Here is a 19505-nt window from a genome sequence, read left to right on the forward strand (position 1 = left end):
GGAGCACAGGCTCCGGACGCGCAGGCTCAGCGGCCGTGGCTCACAGGCCTAGCTGCTCCGTGGCATGTGGGATCTTCCCGGACCAGGGCACGAACCCGCGTCCCCTGCATCGGCAGGCGGACTCTCAACCACTGCGCCACTAGGGAAGGCCTGATCTCATCTTTTTAATTAATTAATTTGTTTGTTTGTTTGTTTATTTTGGCTGCACAGGGTCTTAGTTGCAGCACATGGGATCTTTGTTGAAGCAGGCAGGGTCTTTTAGTTGCGGCTAATTGTGGGATTAGTTGTGGGATCTAATTCCCTGACCAGGGATTGAACGCGGGCCTCCTGCATTGGGAGCATGGAGTCTTAGCCACTGGACCACTAGGGAAGTCCCCAAGGTGATCTCATCTTGATATCCTTAACTAATAATACCTGAAAGACCCTATTCCAAATAAAGTCACTTCCTGAGGTCCTGGGTGGACATGAACTTCGGAAGACCTCATGTAACCCCTACAGCTGTGAAGCCAGAATTCTTGGCATGGCGTTATTGAAGAAGGTGCTTATCCAGCAGCCTCTGCTATTTCAGACAAGACAAGGCCAGCAGGGTCGGGGCAGAGCCGGGTAAAAAAACAAAAACAGAACAAGAGGGACTTCCCCAGTGGCGCAGTGGTTAAGAATCCGCCTGCCAATGCAGGGGACACAGGTTCAAGCTCCGGTCCAGGAAGATCCCACATGCCGCGGAGCAACTAAGCCCGTGCACCACAACTACTGAGCCTGTGCGCTAGAGCCCGCGAGCCACAACTACTGAGCCCTCGTGCCACAACTACTGAAGCCCACACGCCTAGAGCCTGTGCTCTGCAACAAGAGAAGTCACCGCAATGAGAAGCCTGCGCACTGCAGCGAAAAGCAGCCCCCGCTCACCTCAACTAGAGAAAGCCCATGCCGCAACGAAGACCCAACGCAGCCAAAAAATAATAATAATAAATAAGTAAATATAATTTTTTAAAAAATTCGGTATTACTGGCAACAACAGAAGGGACGAGGTACAATAGAAACAAAAGAATGTGGAGAAACCATCTGGCCCAGTTGCCTGCCTTGGTGCAGAGCCCAGGCCTCTCGCCCTGGAGAGAGGGAGGCAGCAGGGGCCGCAGGGGCTGGAGGAAGTCGGGAGGGAGGGGGCTCCGGCCTCAGAGTTTCAAGCGCCAGCTGAGGCCACCCTCCATATACTCTGGGCCTCACCCTCAGCCACGTGGGCTGTTGGTCACCATCTGACCAATGATGGACTCCAGACAACACTCAAAAGAGCCCATGTTCTTGCGCACAGATAAGGGGGCCCGACCTGGGGGGCTGGGCGCGGAGAAGTCCCAGGCACAGTGACCCCACGCTGGTGGCAGAGGGAGCCTGGCAACTGTCCTGAGTATGGACAGTTGTGTCCACTGCTGTGTGGGCAGTGGGAACCCCATTTCAGTGAGGGAGGCCTCTCGGGGCAGGTTGGGGGGTAAATTCAGAACCTTGTGGCAGTTTGGGGGAAGGAAGCCGGTAGGGGGCATGGCAGGGGTGCCTGAGTGCAGGGGGAGGGGCTCTGACCTGGGAAGGGCACAGCGGGGGTTGGGTCAGCCACACGTGGGTTGTGTCCTCTGTTATTCTTGAAGAGGTGAGTGGCGGGAGGCAAAATGCCAACTGCTGGAAAGTACGTACATCCACAGTCGGGCTCCCTCCGTGCCCTTATCTCCTCCCCTGTATGGAGAGTCCCCATCACTGTTTTTTTGGGGTTTTTTAAATAAATTTATTTATTTATTTATTTATTTATTTTTTGGCTGCGTTGGGTCTTCATTGCTGCTTGCGGGCTTTCTCTAGTTGCGGCGAGCGAGGGCTACTCTTCGTTGCGGTGCGCGGGCTTCTCATTGCGGTGGTTTCTCTTTGTTGCGGAACACGGGCTCTAGGCACACGGGCTTCAGTAGTTGCAGCTCACGGACTCATTAGTTGTGGCTCACGGGCTCAGTAGTTGTGGCTCATGGGCTCTAGAGTGCAGGCTCAGTAGTTGTGGCGCACGGGCTTAGTTGCTCTGAGGCATGTGGGATCTTCCCGGACCAGGGCTCGAACCCGTGTCCCCTGCACTGGCAGGCAGATTCTTAACCACTGAGCCACCAGGGAAGCCCCCCGCCCCCCCGTCACTGTTGACAGCACTCTATAAACACCTGGTCTGCTTCCAGTCTTTGCATTGGGACAGCCTCCCACCTGGGTTCAGGTAGGTTCACTCATTAGTGACAGGCTGGGTGGCGTCCTCCTGTGAGGGCTGAGGTCACACATTCTCCCTGTCCCCCTCTCCTCGCTCCCCCATAGCTTCCCATCCAGACCTTCATACCTCCACTGGGACCAGCACCTGGCTGTGGCCTTACTGGCCCATGAGGCTTCATGCTCACCTGTCTGGGGGCACAGCACACATTCCAAGGCATCTGCTAAATCACCTGCAGAGAGATGCTCCCCGCAATCTGCCTCAGTCTCATCTACCAGTTGCATTACTGTCCCCACACATGCCAACAGCCCCCCACCAAAGGTTAAACGCACTTTTCTCATTATGAGTGCAGTCTGGTACCTGTCATGTTTTTAAGTTATTTTTTTTCCTTCCCAGCGACCCCGGCTGTTTCTTTGCCTTTGTCTTGAGTTTTTTTGTTTTTGTTTATGAAAGGGCAAAGAGCTCTTTACTTCCTAGGAAAATAGCCTTTGGCCTAAGAGGCAAAAACTTGAGACCTCCCCTACCCCCAACCCCACCACTGCCCCAGGACAGGAATCTCCTTCTCTTCGCCCTGCAATCCTGGAGAGCTTCCTGGAGGCACCGGGCCCTGAGGGAAGCAGCTTGCAGACTCTGGCTGCCCCTTCTGCTTGGGGTTGGGGGGCCTGAGGCACCCCAGCTTCTCCTCCAGAAAGGATCTTAGATTCCTTTCGCCACAAACTGTCTTGAGACAACAGAAGTTTATTCTCTCACAGTTGTGGAGGTCAGAAATCCCAAATTAATCCTCCTGTAGAGCCACTCCTAAGGCTCTAGGGGAAGATTCCTCCTTGTCTCTTCCAGCTTTTATGCTCTGTGTGTTCCTTGGCTTGTGGCTTGTGTGTATCATTCCAATTTCTGCCACTGTCTAAACACGACCTCCCTGCCTGTGTCTGTTTTTCTGTCTCTTATCAGATCACTTGTCATTGTTGTTAGGACCTACCCTCATCCAGGGTAAGGATCTCTAGATCTTTACCTTAATTACATCTGTGAAGGCTTTTTTCAAATAATGCCACATTCACAGATTCCTGGGAGACATGTCTTGGAGCGGGGGTGGGGGGGGCCACCATTCAGCCCCCTGCAGGTGCCTTCCCGGGACTCAGCCTTGGCCCTCTGTCACCTGCAGTGGCACGCTTTTGTAGGTCTGCACTGGTTTGTGTGGTGCCTTTGTTTCTGTTTGCATCCACCACACCAAGGCTCTGTCTGAGCCGTCTGCAGAGCTCCCAGGGCAGGCCCTGGGCTGGGGCCAGGGGAGGGAGGGAGGCAAGTGCTCAGACTCTAGACTGTATGAGGCCGGGACTAAAGGGCTGGATCCTTTCTCAGGAGGGCAGTTTTGCAGAACGTGTCCACATTCACCACGTCTGACCCAGCCCTAAGAAAGGCCGCACTGGGAATTCCCCAGCGGTCCAGTGGTTAGGACTCCGCACTTCCACTGCAGGGGGCACAGGGGGCACGGGTTCGATCCCTGGTCGGGGAACTAAGATCCCACATGCTGCGAAGCGCAGCCAGAAGAAACAAAGAAAGGCTGCACCATCTGCATCCGGGTGCCCAGGTGTGAGGACAGTCCCCCGGGGTCCAGAGTGTTGGGGGTGCCACTGAGCAGCAGCCGGACGCATGGAGGGTGATAGAGTCACAGTGTCCTCCACAGACTGACACCCCAGCCACTGGCTGGAAAAGATCCCTAAGGCCTAGTTTCTCTTTGTTTGTTTGTTTGTCTGTGAGCAGTTTTAGGTTTATAGAAAAATTGCAAAAGTAATACAGAGTTCCCCTCCACCGCACACACCCAGTTTCCCGTATTAATAACATCTTCCTTTGGTATGGTACATTTGTCACAACTGATGTACAAATACTGATCCATTATTATTAACTGAAGTCCATTGTTTATTCACATTTCCTTAGTGTTTCCCTAATGTGCTTTTTCTGTCCCAGGATCCTCACATTACCTTTAGTCGTCACATCTCTTTAGGCTTCTCTGGGCTAAGATAGTTTCTCAGACTTTCTTGGTTTCGACGACCTTGACGGTTTTGATGAGAACGGGTCAGGTGTTCTATGGCCCTTGGCCCTTGGTTGGGATTTGTCTGGTGTTTTTCTCATGGTTGGACTGGGCTTTGGAGCAGAGGACCACAGAGGGGAAGTGCCTTTCTCATCACACACACACACACACACACACACACACACACACACACACACACACACACACACACGTGTCCAGGGCACGCGCCTTCAGTGTGACTTATCACTGTGGTGTTGACCTTGATCACGTGGCTGAGGTGGTGTCTGTCAGGTGTCCTCACTGTAAGGTTACTCCCTTCCCCCCTTTCTGTGCTGTGCCCTTTGGAAGGAAGTTGCCACATGGCCCACACCTAAGGGATCATGCTTACGCTTCCCTTCCTCCAGCACTGGGCATCTGCGTAATTTATTTGGGATTCTTCTGCCTGGGAGATTTGTCTCTTCTCCCTCATTTATTTATTTATTCAATCATTTATTTATATCCATGTGGACTCTCGGCTATCTATCTTACACTTTGGGTTATAATCCAACACTTCTGGGACTTCCCTGGTGGTCCAGTGGTTAAGACTCTGTGCTTCCACTGCAGGGGGCACGGGTTCGATCCCTGGTTGGGAAACTGAGATCCCTCATGCCTTGGTGCAGCCAAAAACAAAAAAACAAACAAAAAAACCCAACACTGCTTTATTGATTTTGTTGCTCAGCGTTCCTGCTTTGGCCACGAGGAGCTCTTTGATTTGCCTTTGTGTCCCATTTTCACAGTCCCATTGACTTTGGTTCCTGCCTGACACCTCAGGGTGGTCCAGGCTCATCGTTGAGTTTCTGGCCCCGTCTTAGAAGCAGCTGTTCATCCCCGAGCCAGGGACCATTTTAGGTAGGAAACAGCGGCAGAGGCCACCTGGAACAGAATCCTGCTTGTGCTTCCTAGGATGTTCCGTACCAGCGGGTGCCTGGGAGGACCTGGAGGGCAGGAGGGGCTTCCAGAGCTGGCTCAGGGGGGCATCTGCCTCGTTTGCATCATTTTACAGGAAAGCATATTGATTCATTGGGTGATTTTAAAGCAAGGGATACCTCCAAGCATACCGGTGCCCAGTGGCATCTCCGTGACACCAGTCCTTCATCCTTTTTTCCTCCTGGTCCCCTCCGTGTGGTTGGCTGAGCTTTGAGTGCGCCTGCACTAGGAGGTTAAAGGTAGGTTTGTTATCCGAAAACTGGGTTCACGTCTTGGTGGGTGTCAAGCAAATAGACACAACTAAGTCAAAGATGGGGAGAAGGAAGGATGTATTACTTGAGGTTGTTAGGGTGGACCCCGATCCAATAGGACTGGTGTCCTTACAAGAGGAAAAGACATTCTTTCATAAGAAGAAATTTGGACACGAGCCTGTGTTACCTGAAAACTGGGTTCATCTCTTGGTGGTGTCAAGCCAATAGAGACAACCAAGCCAAAGATGGGGAGGGGAAAAGGAAGGATTTATTATGACTTTCAGCAAGTAAGGGGAACACCGGGGACCTTTCCCAAAGCAGTGTCTCCCCGAACAGCAAAATTGGGGAAGTTTTAAGCTCAGGGTACATGCATATTCATGAAGGGGCCTGAACAGAGGAGAATTCAGCATAGAATTGGGGCAAAGGTCCACAGAGTCCAAGCTTTAGTTGATTGAAGTCAAGAAGGTCAACATAATTCCACCCTCCACCTGGGTGGGGGCCTTAGTTCCCAGAGACTCAAAGATATATTTATCATTATGTCTATCCCTTGAGAAGGAACTAGGACTCTGTTTTATCACTGCACTACTGTCTGTCTGCCTTTTCTCTGTTCCTGCATTCCTTTGTTCGCTTTAGATCATTAATTACCGAGACCTGTTCAAGGGCAAGCATTGCTGCCAGGCTTAGCTCACAAAATGGCTTGGGCCAAAATGGCTTCTCTTATGTCAAGAGAGCCATTCCTGGTTCTCTTTCTCCGGGGACCCCCTAACTTATCTGCTTATAGGTTTCCAGGGAGGAATCCTCAAGTATTAGGACACTTTACTATAACTTGCCCGCAAAGGGCAGGCAGCCACACAGTAGGACAAAGATTAATTTTCTAAAGGTATTTCTGTGGACGGAGTCTCAGGTCCAAGCTGGCATAAGCCCAGGGGGCATTGGGCTCCAGGGCAGGTGGAGCCCTCCAGCCTCCACACCCTACACCCTGCCATGCCCCTGCCTCCTGCTGTGTGACCTTGCTGCCAGCTTAACCTCTCTGAGCCAATCTGGGCAGTTGGTACTAGGGTAAAAAAACAGAGGACTCAGAGGCCCATTTGTGAGGATGAAATAAAAGAGCTGATGAGAAGAGCTTTTGTAAATGATTAAGCAGTCAGGTCAGGGGACTGACATCCAGATGTAGGTTCGGGTGTCTTTATCCTGCAGAGAGACAGAAGCCAGGTTAGGAGAAGCGTGCCACTGGGGCAATGCTGGCATCGGGCCACTTGAGGATGAATCAGAGGCCCCAGGCTGGTGGAGGAGGCCAGATTCTCACCTCGTCCCTTCTTGCTCCCCAGGACTGAGTCTCCCGCCATCCTGAGCAGGCCTGGAATGGGTAATGGTGTGAAGGAAGGCGTGGTGCGTTTGCGTGAGGATGCTGAGCCCATCCTGCCCGCTCATGTGTCTTCAAAGGCAAGTACCCTGGCCCCCTCCATTGGGCATTCTCACCCAGTCCCTCTCCTGTACTCGCACCCCGTTACAAATCACCCCCGAACACGCTGAGGGCGAGGCCGGGGAGTGAGGGGGTGATGCAGGCCGCCTCCTATTCCATTTTTATAGCCCCATTTGTGCTGTGGATCCAGCTGCCCTACCACTTGGCAAGAAGCCAAAACCTCGCCCAAATTTGACTGGGATGTCGAAGGTGTCCTTGAGCCCCTTTTCTCACTCAGATTTGCCAACGCAGAAGAATTAGCCAAAGGTGGGGTGGGCTGCAGGGGAACTCCTCGCTCCAGGGAGGAGTTTACCCTCAGCTCTGAAATTGATCTCCGATTACACCCTTCAACTGAAGACAAAAGCCTTATTCCCTCATAAAGAAATTGGATCAGGGACTTCCCTGGTGGCATGGTGGTGAAGACTCCGTGCGCTCCCAATGCAGGGGACCCAGGTTCGATCTCTGTTCAGGGAACTAGGTCCCACATGCATGCTGCAACTAAGAGTTCACATGCCACAACTAAGGAGCCCATGTGCTGCAACTAAGTAGCCCGTAAGCTGCACCTGCAGGAGCCTACCCGCTGCAACTAAGACCCGGCGTGACCAAATAAATAAATAAGTAAATATTTAAGATAAAGAAAAAAGAGAAGAAATTGGATCAGCCCTGTGCTTGTTCACCATAGAAGCCAGTAGAGTTCTCCCAGCTGAACCTAGAACGTGGGCTAACCAACCCACCTTCACTGCCAGGCTGGCTCAGGCACCCGCAGGCAGTTCTCAAAGTCCATGGGCTCAAAGCCTGAAGCAGCAGCATCCTCTGGCCCTCCTGACCTTTCCCCAAATTCCAAGTCTCCCTGTGGAACGCCAGGTGGGCAGGAGGACTGGTTCTAGGGGCCACCGTCACCATGCTGGGGGCGGAGGGGTGGGCAAGCCCCAGAGCAGGCACCCATCCCTCACAGTTGAGTGAACTTCGCGTCAGAGCGTGAGGGAGATGTGGCTTTCCCTCCACTGGCCCGATGGATCCCGCCAAGCGGACACGCCCAGCAAAGGCCCCCGTGCCTGACGTGCACTGGGACACACACAGCGCTGGTTTTCCTCTGCGCTGGCTGGCACAACCCACGTCAGTCTTGGCCTGCTTGGCCAGCCCAGTGCAGGGAGCTTACTCTGCAAAGTCCCATTTCTTTAGTTAAGGAGCCAGGCATCTTCTTGTGATGTTCACCACTGGTGTGGATCCCATCTGTGGATCACCTGTTTCCTCTCCGTTGGGCTGCCTGCCTCCTTTTTCATTTGCAGGATCTCTCCGTATGATGGGTATGGAGACTTTGACCATTCAGTGATGTCTATGCCAGCCAAGCTCTTTAAAGAATAAGCCAGCTGTGGTCATTTAAGAGTCAGTTGGGGGGGCTTCCCTGGTGGCGCAGTGGTTAAGAATCCGCCTGCCAGCGCAGGCGACACGGGTTCGAGCCCTGGGCCAGGAAGATGTCACATGCCGCAGATCAACTAAGCCTGTGTGCCACAACTGCTGAGCCCACATACCTAGAGCCCGTGCTCTGCAACAAGAGAAGCCACCGCAGTGAGAAGCCCGTGCACTGCAAGGAAGAGTAGCCCCCACTCGCTGCAACGAGAGAAAGCCCATGTGCAGCAATGAAGACCCAACACAGCCAAAAAAATAAAACTTTTTTTTAAAAAAAAGGTCAGTGGGGACTTCCCCGGTGACGCAGTGGTTAAGGATCCACCTGCCAATGCAGGGGACACGGGTTCGAGCCCTGATCCGGGAAGATCCCACATGTTGCAGAGCAACTAAGCCCGTGCTCCACAACTACTGAGCCCACGTGCCACAGCTACTGAAGCCTGCGCGCTCTAGGGCCCGTGCTCCGCAACAAGAGAAGCCACCACAGTGAGAAGCACGCACACCACAATGAAAAGTAGCCCCCACTGTCATCAACTAGAGAATGCCCGCACACAGCAGTGAAGACCCAACGCAGCCATAAATAAATAAATGAATAAGCTATGTGCTGCCCCGATGCCTCTTTAAAAAAAAAAAAAAGTCAGTGGGAGCGTCTGCCGAAGGCAGCAGCAGCCTCCTCCACTAAGCATGTGAAGTGGGCTCACAGCATGTCCCTGGAGCGCCACATTGAGAGCTAGGGCTTAAGGATGTGTGTTCCCCATGTGCAGAGCTGGCTTTGCGATTGTAAGCACCACAGGTTGCGCAGGAAGTAACCTGCTGAAGGAGATGGAAGGTACACATCGGCTCCACTTCTGGTGCCCACAGAGCACGTAGACTCCCCGTAGGGCATCCCCTTTGCTCACGGTGGCTCGAGGTCAGCTGTCACCACATTGATTCACAGAGAGGAAACTGAGGCACAGGGCCTCGGAGCTGGTGCCAGGAACACCACTGAGCCTTCTGGCATCAGGTGTCCACAACCCTCAAAGCCAATGGGACCAAAGGACGAGAACCTTGCTATGTGACCCAGAAAAGGCAGGGGTCCCCCGTGACAGGCCTCTGTGAAGCAAGAAGATGGAACCCCCTGGTGAAGCTTGGCCTCAGAAACTGAGGGGAAAACACTGCTGCGGGACTCTGTTCTTTTAGGGAGAGGTCAGCTGGGCTGGTGAAGGGAGCACCGAGCCCAGACTCAGGCCAGGAGTGTGGACAGACCCAGCCCTTCCCCCTGAGCCACCCGCTGAGCTGAGCAAACTTGGGGCGTAGCCCTGGACTCCACCATGCCCACTCGGACCCAGGCTACCAGTTGTACCCCCAAATGCCCCTTCATCCCGCCCCTCTCGCAGCCTCCCCTGGTCCCATCCTCTGCCATCTCCGTCCTGGGTTTCACAGGAGCTGCCTCTTCTCTGGTTCCAGTTAAAATAGCCTGTTCACCTTCCACACTTCTCCATTTCTCTTTAGGCAAAGACCAGCCTCCTTGTCAGGCCTCCACACTCTGTGGGGTCCAGCCCCACCCACCTTTCGTCTCTTCTCTCTTCCCTGTGCCCGTCCCTTTCCCTGTGTCAGCCACCCTACCCTCCTTGTGGTCCCCCAGGGCCCCGCACTCCTTCTCACTGGGGCCTCTGAGTGTTGCGTTCCTCCCCCTCTAAGAGTGTCACACACTCATGCGCACACACACATACACACAAGCCCTGCAGTTAGGTGTACCTCATCCTTCCACCTTGGTTCCTTACCCCTCACCCCGCATTCTCCTGGAGCCCCGAGCCCCCTCCTCATAGCCCCTCCCAGATTGGTGATTGTTCACACATTTGTCTGAAGAGTTAGTTCATGTCTGGCTCCCCCCGTGGACTGGCAGCCCCGTGAGGGGAGTGGGGAAGGCTTGTACATGCCCCAGCCCCGCTCCACGTGTCTCTAGTCCCCTGAGGGCGCCTGGTCCGAGCAGACTTCACAGATTCCCGGGATCACTGAGCTACCTGCTCCTCACCAGCCTTGCGCGCTGCAGAGTGAGGACATGTGGGGCGTGTCCAGAAGAGCACTTCCAGAAAGTTCTGTGGCTGAGTCAGCAGCGGGGATGGAGACTCCAACCCGATGAGCAGGTGGCTTCCTGTGTGACAACTCAGGTCTCCCTGGGCCTCTAGGGAAGGAGGGCTGTTGGAGCCGGGGCTCGGGGAGCCACAGGAAGACTTGGGAAAGCACTGGCTCTGAGGCTGGCCACAGGAGTGCACGGTGCTGGTCAGCCACATCTGGCACCATCGCCCTTGCCTTGGCTGGATGAAGAGCCACAGATGCCAGCCAGCCCCTGAAGTCCTGATAGAAAGTTGTGGAAAGGAGACACGCTGAACAGTCAGGGTCTGCTTGCCTAATATGCCCCACCCACTCCCCAGACCACCAGGAACCTTTCCCCTGAAACACTGCAGTGGGAGAATCCCTCACACACAGGTGGTGGGTGGAACCAAGGCTTGAAGGTAGGACTGGTCAGGGGTGACGCTTATGTTTGGAGTTCGTCCCGTCGTAGGCCATCTCCGAGAACTTGGAACCTCACGGGACAGCCCAGCCAGTGCATGACCTCTCATGTGGTTGGTCCCTGTGGCCCAGGAGGTTTTCACTGTGTCCCACCAGGCTTTGTGGCTGCTGGACCCACCATGGCTCAGCCCGTGCCCAGCATGCTTAGGGCCTAGCAGGGCTGTGTCACTCTGGCCACTGTGTGTCTGTCAGCCCTGGACCAGGGGGAGAAGGTAGACGCTCAGGAAACTTTCCCGAGCAGAACAGACGCCTCCTCTCCCTCTCTGATGACAGACTGCGTGTTCGTGTGTTTTCTTGCAGAGTGATCACAGGCAAGTTCTTAGCTCCCTCCTGTCAGGGGCCCTGGCTGGCGCTCTTGCCAAAACGGCGGTAGCTCCCCTGGACCGAACCAAAATAATCTTCCAAGGTAAACGCTGCCTGTCCATCTATCCCCTGCGATAGAGAAGCTGCCAAGCAACCCTCCTCCCCCTCCACGGCCCCCCAGACCGCTCTGCAAAGCGGTTTTTAAAACGCCTCTGTAGAATCCACTTAGCAGGTCTGTTAGTGTTTAGGACTGACGTCACAAAGTACCACAAACCAGGCAGCTTAGAAGAACAGGAATTTATTCTCCCACTTTCTGGAGGCCAAAAGTCCAAATTCAAGGTGTCTCTAGGATTGGTTCCTGCTGGGGCCCTGAGGGTGGACCTTTCCTTGCCTCTTCCGGCTTCTGGTGGCTCCAGGCATCCTTGGCTTGTGGCCGCTTCCCCCCAGTCTCTGCCTTCCCCTCTGTGCCTGGGTCCTCTCCTCTTATAAGGACCCATGTCACTGGATTAGGGCCCACCCTCCTCTAGTGTGACCTCAGTTTAATTATATCTGCAAAGACTCTGTTTCCAGTTAAGGTCGTGTTCACAGGTGCGGGGGGTGAGGACATGGCTATATCGCTGGGGAGGACACAGTTCAAGAATCCATCTCCCTCCCTTCTTAGGGTTGAGCAGGCACAGGGTCCCCTGAAGATGAGGCCTTTCTGTCCTGCAAATGGTGGCCAGTGCCTGAGGGGTGCTGGGAAGGAGGACGGTCACAACCTGGGATCCCCACCCCTCAGCTGTTTGGGAGGAGAGGACTGCTGGGCCTCAGTTTCCTCATCCATATAACAGGAGCATTGATATCAACCTCCTCCCTGAGGACGAGGGGGTGGAGGAGTGAGCTGACGTGGGAAAGGACGGGCATGCAGCTGAGCACACGTCCCTTCCCCACCACACACACACACACACACACACATGCGCGCGCGCATACACGCGCATACCCAGGCAGCTGTGTTGTTCCTGGAACAGATGCTCAGCGTAGCGCCCTACAGGGAGCTTGGGTGTAACTCCGAAGGCAGGTGGTGTGCATACGTCCACACAGACGGGAGCGCAAGGCTATCCTGGGAACACAGCCGACGCTTGGGAAGCGGAGGATGGGGGGGGGGCGTGAGCCAGGCAGCCCTGGAGAGCGGGAGAGTGGGCACTAGGGCTGCCTGGGCCAGGCTGTGGAGAAGAGAGGGCAGGCCGCAGATGTCAGACACCCCCGTGGCCTTGTCCTGCAGGAGCCAGAGCCCCTTGGCTGACCCCCACATGGCTGGTGGCTGGGATGCCTCCCCCAAAGGGGTCTGGCAGAAGTGGGGTCCAGCAGGGGTGGGGACTGCTGGGTGTCAACCCCGGAGGGGTGCGTCCTCCCAGAGGCCCCTACAGAGATCCTCACTGTCCTGGGGGTCAGGTGGCAGCTGGGCTCCCCTTCCTGGGGAGAAGCCGGTGTGCAGAGGGGCCTGGACGTGGGCCAGGGGCGGTGACGAGGCTCCTGGGAGGAGGCTGACTCTGCTGTGGAGGCCCCCACCTCAGCCCTTGTAGGGGTTGGGGGGGAGGCATTCCCAGGGGAGGCTCTCACTCCCCATGCTCAGACCAGACCCCTGCGGAGGGGGTCATGCAGACTGGGGGGAGGGTCCCATCCTTCATATCTCACACTCTCTGTTGTGTTTTGTTTTGTTTTTTTCCAGTGTCCTCGAAAAGATTTTCTGCCAAGGTGAGCCACTAGGTCAAGGAGCCCCTGCTCTAGGCCCTTCAGCTCCACCCTGCTGGGCTGGCAGCGGCAGAGGAGGAGGGCGGTAGAGGTTGGGGAAGCGTTTTTCAAGGTGCTTTTTCCCATTGGTTCTCCCCCACCCCCGCCCCAGGCCAGCTCCAGGGCCGCCGGGTGACCAAGGCCTCCCTTGCCAGGCACCAGGGCCAAGGCCACCCATCTGCACCCTGAGCTCTGCCTGGACACAGCCCACCCTGGGAATTGATGGGAGACCCCCCCCCCGCATCCTTGGGGTAGTGGTGAGAGGACTTGACAGTCTAAAGTCACAGTTGTCATATTTGATTTATTTTTAAACACGGAGCAGGTGCTACCTTCTTAATAAAGGAAAAGAAGAATATTTTAAAAAGCTAGACTACCAGACGCCAACAAAACACCCTCTGTGGGGCTCTGAGCCTGCTCTGCAAGCCTGGGTCCCTCTGGCTCGCTTTCCAGTTCCCAGGGCCGGAGGACTGGGGCTGGGCGTGCGGGGGTCCTAGCGCAGAGCCCAGAGAATGCGGGGGAGGGGGACGATGGCTCCCCCCAGGCGCAGGGCTGGGCCACGTAAGGTGGGCAGGGAGGTCCAGCGCTCTGCCAGCAAAGGCACTGCTCAGGCAGAGCCGGAGGGCACTGACATTGCCCCTTTCCCCTGCCTTCCCCCCAGGAGGCCTTCCGGGTCCTCTACTTCACCTACCTCAACGAAGGCTTCCTCAGCCTGTGGCGCGGAAACTCGGCCACCATGGTGCGCGTGGTGCCCTACGCCGCCATCCAGTTCAGCGCGCACGAGGAGTACAAGCGCCTACTGGGCAGCTACTACGGCTTCCGCGGAGAGTGAGCCCTCCCTCCCGCCCCCCCCCAAAAAAAAACCCTCTCAGCGCGATTACATCACCCTGTTATCCTGTCTTCCACCTGCTCAGCGTTTCAGAACTTCTCTTGTTTATCCGGTCTCCCCTCAGAACCTAAGTCCCAGGACGGCCACTGATCCTACCTGTGCCCCAGAGCGGGTAGGGAAGGTGCTCGTTGTTCATTCATTCGTACGAGGAGGGGGAAAGGCGAGGCAGCCAGGGCAACTTCAAAATGGCATCCACCCAGAGACTCTCCCCCGCGCCGCCAGCTTCAACTCGGCTGGCTTCCTTGCAGCCAGTGCCGTTCCTCTATCCCTCCCCGCCCCCAGACCTGTAGGCACCCGGGGCGTTGGCCTCTGACCTTCTCCCCGACCCTCTTTCAGAGCCCTGCCCCCTTGGCCCCGCCTCCTCGCTGGTGCACTGGCTGGAACGACGGCCGCTTCGCTGACCTACCCCCTGGACCTGGTCAGGGCACGGATGGCCGTGACCCCAAAGGAAATGTGAGTCCTACACGCACAGCGACGTTTTCACCAGAGGCGGGGGCTCTGTGTCTAGTGGGGTCCCCGGGTGGGCTCCCTCCCTTGGGCCCCTGGGGTTTGGGTCTGGGCCTCCACATCCAGCTGCAGACAGAGCTGGGCTGAGGCTCTGCTACCTCCCCCTCCCCCGGTACCGCAGGGCGGGCCAGGTGTGCGGCTCCACAGCTGTTCCAGAAAGGCCGTAATTGGGTCTCTTAGCTTGGGGATCAGTTTCTGCTCCCATCCAACCCGCAGTGTTCATGTGGAGGCAGACCCAGCCAAGCGCTGAGCACGGCGGCGTGATCCCAGTGGTGAAGGTGGCTATGGCCTTGGGCGTGCATGGCCCCCTCGAATGCCAGAACTTCTGTGAGGTTCTGTCGGTCAGCATCCAGGCCTGTCCCCGTTGACGTGGGAAGAGGCGAGAATTAGCGAATTGAGGCCTCCCCCCGCCCCCCGCTCTGTCCTGCAGGTATAGCAACATCTTTCACGTCTTCATCCGTATCTCCCGAGAAGAGGGGCTGAAGACCCTCTACCACGGATTCATTCCCACCGTGCTGGGGGTCATTCCCTACGCCGGCCTGAGCTTCTTCACCTACGAGACACTCAAGAGCCTGCACAGAGGTCAGGAGTGTGGAGCCCGGGCAGCACCTCCGCGGGTCACACAGAGCTGGAGGCGGGTGGAGGCAGAGGGGCACTAAGAGTCCCCTGGGAGGGGCAGGCCGGGGGCCCAGGGTCTGGATGAGAAGACACATATCAGGCCAGCCCCGGGGAAGCTGGACTCCTGACCTTTAATGCCTCATTTTGAGAGCAACCTTGTGAAGTCCAGAGTGTCACCCAGAGGGCTGGAGGCCCCTGGTGCGCACACAAGCCTACGGGTGAAACCTAGACGGAGGGGAAGTGCCCTCGTGTGTTTTGGTAATTTTGAGAAACTAGAAAAGTACAAAGAACATTGTAACCCCACCCATAACTTCCCCCCTCCTGGTCCGATCCGTCCTTAACAAACTGCCTTATTTGCTCCAGGATGTTTTTTGTTAAAGAAGGAAAACGGTCCAGGTAAAGCTGAGATCCCTTGTCCAGAACCCCCAGCCCCACTCCCCTAGCCTCCTTATTAGGGGTGGGGCTCCACCCCTCAACTCTGTTGGAAACCCCTCTACCTGCGCTTTTGTGTAGCGGGAACAAGCCTTGTGCTGTTTCCTGGTTATGGGAAGCAAGTGAGCAGTCACCCCGTGCACTTCTGGGTAGTGCAGCTCTGACCCATCCTTTTAGCAGTGGAGGGGGGAAGTCCCCCACTGGGGCGCCGTGAGGCCATTTGTGGGTTTTCTGTGATCAGCTGACATCAAGAGCTCCTCTCCTCGTGTGGGTGTGAGACCCCGTTTTTTTGGTTTTACTCTCCATCCTCTGCTCTTCCAGTAACTGCTCTTGCCCTGGCGCCCTGCCCCCTTCTCACCCCTGGTGGTGCTGGCAGGTTCTTTAATGTTTTGCCAATCTGCTGAGTGAGTAGGACATCTCCCTGTTTTCAATTCCTAGTTTCCAATTTACAACACATTTTTAAAGAACCCCTGTGATCCCTTGCTGCCCCTTCCTCCCTCCAGCCCACCTGCCCTCACAGCACCCAGGGGAGGGTGCCTGTCAGGCAGGCTGGGCTGTGGAGAGGGTTCCAGACATGAGTGATGTTTTCTTTTTTTCCAGTTTTTTTTTTTTTTTTTGCGGTACGCGGGCCTCTCACTGTTGTGCTTCTCCTGTTGCGGAGCACAGGCTCCGGACGCACAGGCTCAGCGGCCATGGCTCAGGGGCCCAGCCGCTCCAAGGCATGTGGGATCTTCCTGGACCGGGGCACGAACCCGCGTCCCCTGCATCGGCAGGCGGACGCTCGACCACTGCACCACCAGGGAAGCCTTTTTTTTTTTTTTTAACATCTTTATTGGAGTATAATTGCTTTACAATGGTGTGTTAGTTTCTGCTGTATAACAAAGTGAATCAGCGATAAGTATACACACATCCCCATATCCCCTCCCTCTCGCGTCTCCCTCCCACCCTCCCTATCCCACCCCTCTAGGTGGACACACAGCACCGAGCTGATCTCCCTGTGCTATGCGGCTGCTTCCCACTGAGTGATGTTTTTTCTTTACTAGATGAGAAACAAGAGTGACTGGGTGTGAGCTCGTTCTTGGTCTTAGGACTTGGTTATATGATTCTTTGTGCTTTTCTGTCTTGTAAAAATCTTTTATCTCTCAAATTTGATTGAAAACGAGGGACCAGTAGGTGAGGAAGTAGGGAAGCTATGGCCTGGGTGGGAAGGCCCAGGAGAGCCGGTCAGGTCCTGAAATGCAGCTGTGACACTGCCGGCGCATGTGAACGCGGGGCGCAGGGGTGCACGGGTGTGCGCCCCCTCCCATTGCCCTCACAGCCCCTCCCCCCCTCCCCTGCAGAGTACAGTGGCCGCCTGCAGCCCTACCCCTTTGAGCGCATGATCTTCGGGGCCTGCGCGGGCCTCATCGGGCAGTCGGCCTCCTACCCGCTGGACGTGGTGCGGCGGCGCATGCAGACGGCCGGTGTCACGGGCCACCAGCGCACCTCCATCGCGCGCACGATGCACACCATCATGCGGGAGGAGGGCGTGGTGCGCGGCCTCTACAAAGGCCTGAGCATGAACTGGCTCAAGGGTCCCATCGCTGTGGGCATCAGCTTCACCACCTTTGACCTCATGCAGATCCTGCTGCGGCACCTGCAGAGCTAGGGGCCAGTGGGGTCGGCTGCTCTCGAGCTTCAGTTCGCGGTGGACCGCTGACCCCTTCTGTTTCTGAGCCCAGCGAGCAAGGGTGCGCTGGGTTCCACCCAGGAGGTGCGCGGATGCGCCTTGTGGAACAAGCTGGGGGGCCTGGGCTCAGTGCGCACAGGTCTGAGGGGAAAGCCAGTGGCCCTCGAAGTGCATTGTTGGGACCGGGGGGCCGGAGCTCCCGTGCTCCCCTTTTCCCGCCTCAGCAGGGCCAGGGCTGCCCCGGGAGGTATTACCGTGAACGCCCTGAGTGATGAGGGGCCAGCACTGCTTCCTGGTGCGCTCTGTGTCCTTGGACAGGCCCCTGGTTCTAGTGACCTGGTCCCCCCTGGGCTCAGAGCCAGACCCCGCCTGCCCCTTGTTGTTCCGAGTCTATGTCCGTAGTGGGGGCAGCCCCAGAGAGTGTGGGGCTGAGGCCTGGCCTCCTGCCCTGTCCCCATGAGACCAGCCTCCTGCTCAGCTGTGGCTACAAATGCAGCCTCTCGCCCCGCCCTGCCTGGCCCGCCTTTCCTGCCTTCACCACTTCCCCCGTAACACAACTCCTTGTCTGTCCCCGTCTACAGCTTGGGCACAGCCTTCTCCGAAGAGTGTTACCCCGATCCCAGACTCTATCCCGGGCCCCTGGGATTGGGTCTTCCCCTCTGTTGCGCCCCCCCACGCCCCAGTTTGTAATGTTCTCCGGAGGGTCACGCCTCCTCCGGGCAACAGGGTTTGAGGAATTGCCTTGGATTTTGGGTCTGAGCCCCAGCCTGAAGCATCTGCCTGGGTTGCCAGGAAGCTCTCATCCCCGCCCCACTGGCTGCACTAATGGAGGCTGGGCCTCAGGCCTTGACCCTCTGCCCATAGGCATGGGGGCTCGTGGGGAGGACCCATGGCATCTGGCACATCCCTGGCTCCCCACCTGAGCAGTTATTTGGCTGGGACATGGGGCAATTTAAGGCCCGTGGGGTTGTCTGATTTCCCGTGAACGGAGTACGTGGAGGCAGCTGGCCGTCTTGATTCTCCCAAAGTGAGAGCCCGAGACAGCATCTGGCCTGGGGGCAGGAAGCTTGGAAGAGTCAGGGTACCCCAGAGATCTGGTCTCACAGAGGAGGCCCCCCAGGGCCCACCGGGAATCACAGGGACTTGGAAACACCTGTTTCCTAATGACATTTGGAGTTTGTTTTTTTTTGGTTTGGTTTTGCAATTTGGCTGGCCCTGGGTCTAGACACAGTAAACCCTGACCAGTCCAATCTGGTTCCAGGACCAGGACCACCAGAGGGTCGGTTTTCACAGTGGGCTCAGTAGCCATGATGTGTGAAAGGGTCTGAGAGGGTATCTTTGTTGCCACACATGCATTTCCAGTTGTGACTTTCATTTCCTCCCTTTGTTCTGTCCTGTTTCTGTTTTTCTTGCCTTAGTCCCGTGGGTGTGAAGACCCCTCTTTCTGTCCTTCCTGCATGTTTCCACCAGCCAGCCCCAGTCTTGTCCCCAGACTCTCATTCCTGGGGGCCCAAGCAGCCTGTGATGGCTGTCCTGTTGGGTAAGCATCCGACCCACCTTCTCCCCCAGCCTTGCCCAGTGCTCAGGAGAGGCAGGGGCGTCCCTCACAGGGAGACAGGATGGGAACGTGAGGGCCCCCAGGCGAGAACAGCAGGGACTGGCGGTCCACCCCAGGTGGGTGAGACCAAATAGGTGGTTAGGCAGCACCCTCCTCTGAGCTGCAGGCTGGGCAGGAGCGGGGAGGGTCCCCCAGGTTTGCTGGCCCCAGTTCGCCTCCCCAAGGTGGCTCCCAGCCAAGCGAGCCTCGGCAGCATCGCCCCGACCCCCCCCCCAGCCCTGCACACAGTCGGACCTGCACCCTCGGCAGTCACCCCTCTCACTGATTGCCTGGCCTGATTTGGAGTTACATTTTGACGCCATGAAGACACTTTGTTTATATATATTGTTTATATATTTTAAAGATTTGTGACAAGAGAGTATATTTAATAAAAATTAAAATGACTTTTTCTCCTGCCCATGTCTCTTCTTCGGCTCTGGCCCTCACCCCCCATGAACCAAAAACAGGGTTGAAGTTATTTCGACAGATTTTTTTTTAATTTATTTATTTAATTTATTTATTTTCGGCTGTGTTGGGTCTTCGTTGCTTCGCGTGGGCTTTCCCTAGTTGCAGCAAGTGGGGGCTACTCTTCGTTGCGGTGCGCGGGCTCTGGGCACGTGGGCTTCAGTAGTTGCGGCACGTGGGCTTCAGTAGTTGCAGCACGCAGGCTCAGTAGTTGTGGCACACAGGCTTAGTTGCTCCGCGGCATGTGGGATCTTCCCGGACCAGGGCTCAAACCCGTGTCCCCTGTGTTGGCAGGCGGACTCTCAACCACTGCGCCACCAGGGAAGCCCCATCGACAGGTTTTTGAATAAACTTTTTTTTTAATGTAATTGCTGT

At 56.1% G+C, this 19505-nt stretch overlaps 1 protein-coding gene across 3 annotated transcripts in view; it reads left to right on the forward strand.

Moving 5' to 3' along the window:
* Positions 1 to 19080, forward strand: part of SLC25A42 (solute carrier family 25 member 42) — a 23774-nt gene extending 4694 nt beyond the window's left edge. Inside the window, exons 1-9 of one of the 3 annotated variants that reach the window (XM_027084790.1) lie at positions 4877 to 5449; positions 6790 to 6904; positions 11184 to 11289; positions 12895 to 12920; positions 13112 to 13213; positions 13615 to 13781; positions 14179 to 14295; positions 14780 to 14931; positions 16740 to 19080. In XM_027084790.1, coding sequence (XP_026940591.1) covers positions 6824 to 6904; positions 11184 to 11289; positions 12895 to 12920; positions 13112 to 13213; positions 13615 to 13781; positions 14179 to 14295; positions 14780 to 14931; positions 16740 to 17047 — 1059 coding nt within the window. In that variant the 5' untranslated portion in view covers positions 4877 to 5449; positions 6790 to 6823 and the 3' untranslated portion in view covers positions 17048 to 19080. Of the gene's footprint in view, positions 1 to 4876; positions 5450 to 6789; positions 6905 to 11183; positions 11290 to 12894; positions 12921 to 13111; positions 13214 to 13614; positions 13782 to 14178; positions 14296 to 14779; positions 14932 to 16739 lie in introns of those variants that run through there. The other 2 variants (XM_027084788.1, XM_027084789.1) reach the window with 2 other exon arrangements.
* Positions 19081 to 19505: the final 425 nt, after the last annotated feature.

The sequence above is a fragment of the Aethalodelphis obliquidens genome, unplaced genomic scaffold (genome assembly GCF_003676395.1).
Source record: "Aethalodelphis obliquidens isolate GAN/ISIS:26980383/991018 unplaced genomic scaffold, ASM367639v1 scaffold53, whole genome shotgun sequence".
Taxonomy (NCBI): Eukaryota; Metazoa; Chordata; class Mammalia; order Artiodactyla; family Delphinidae; genus Aethalodelphis; species Aethalodelphis obliquidens.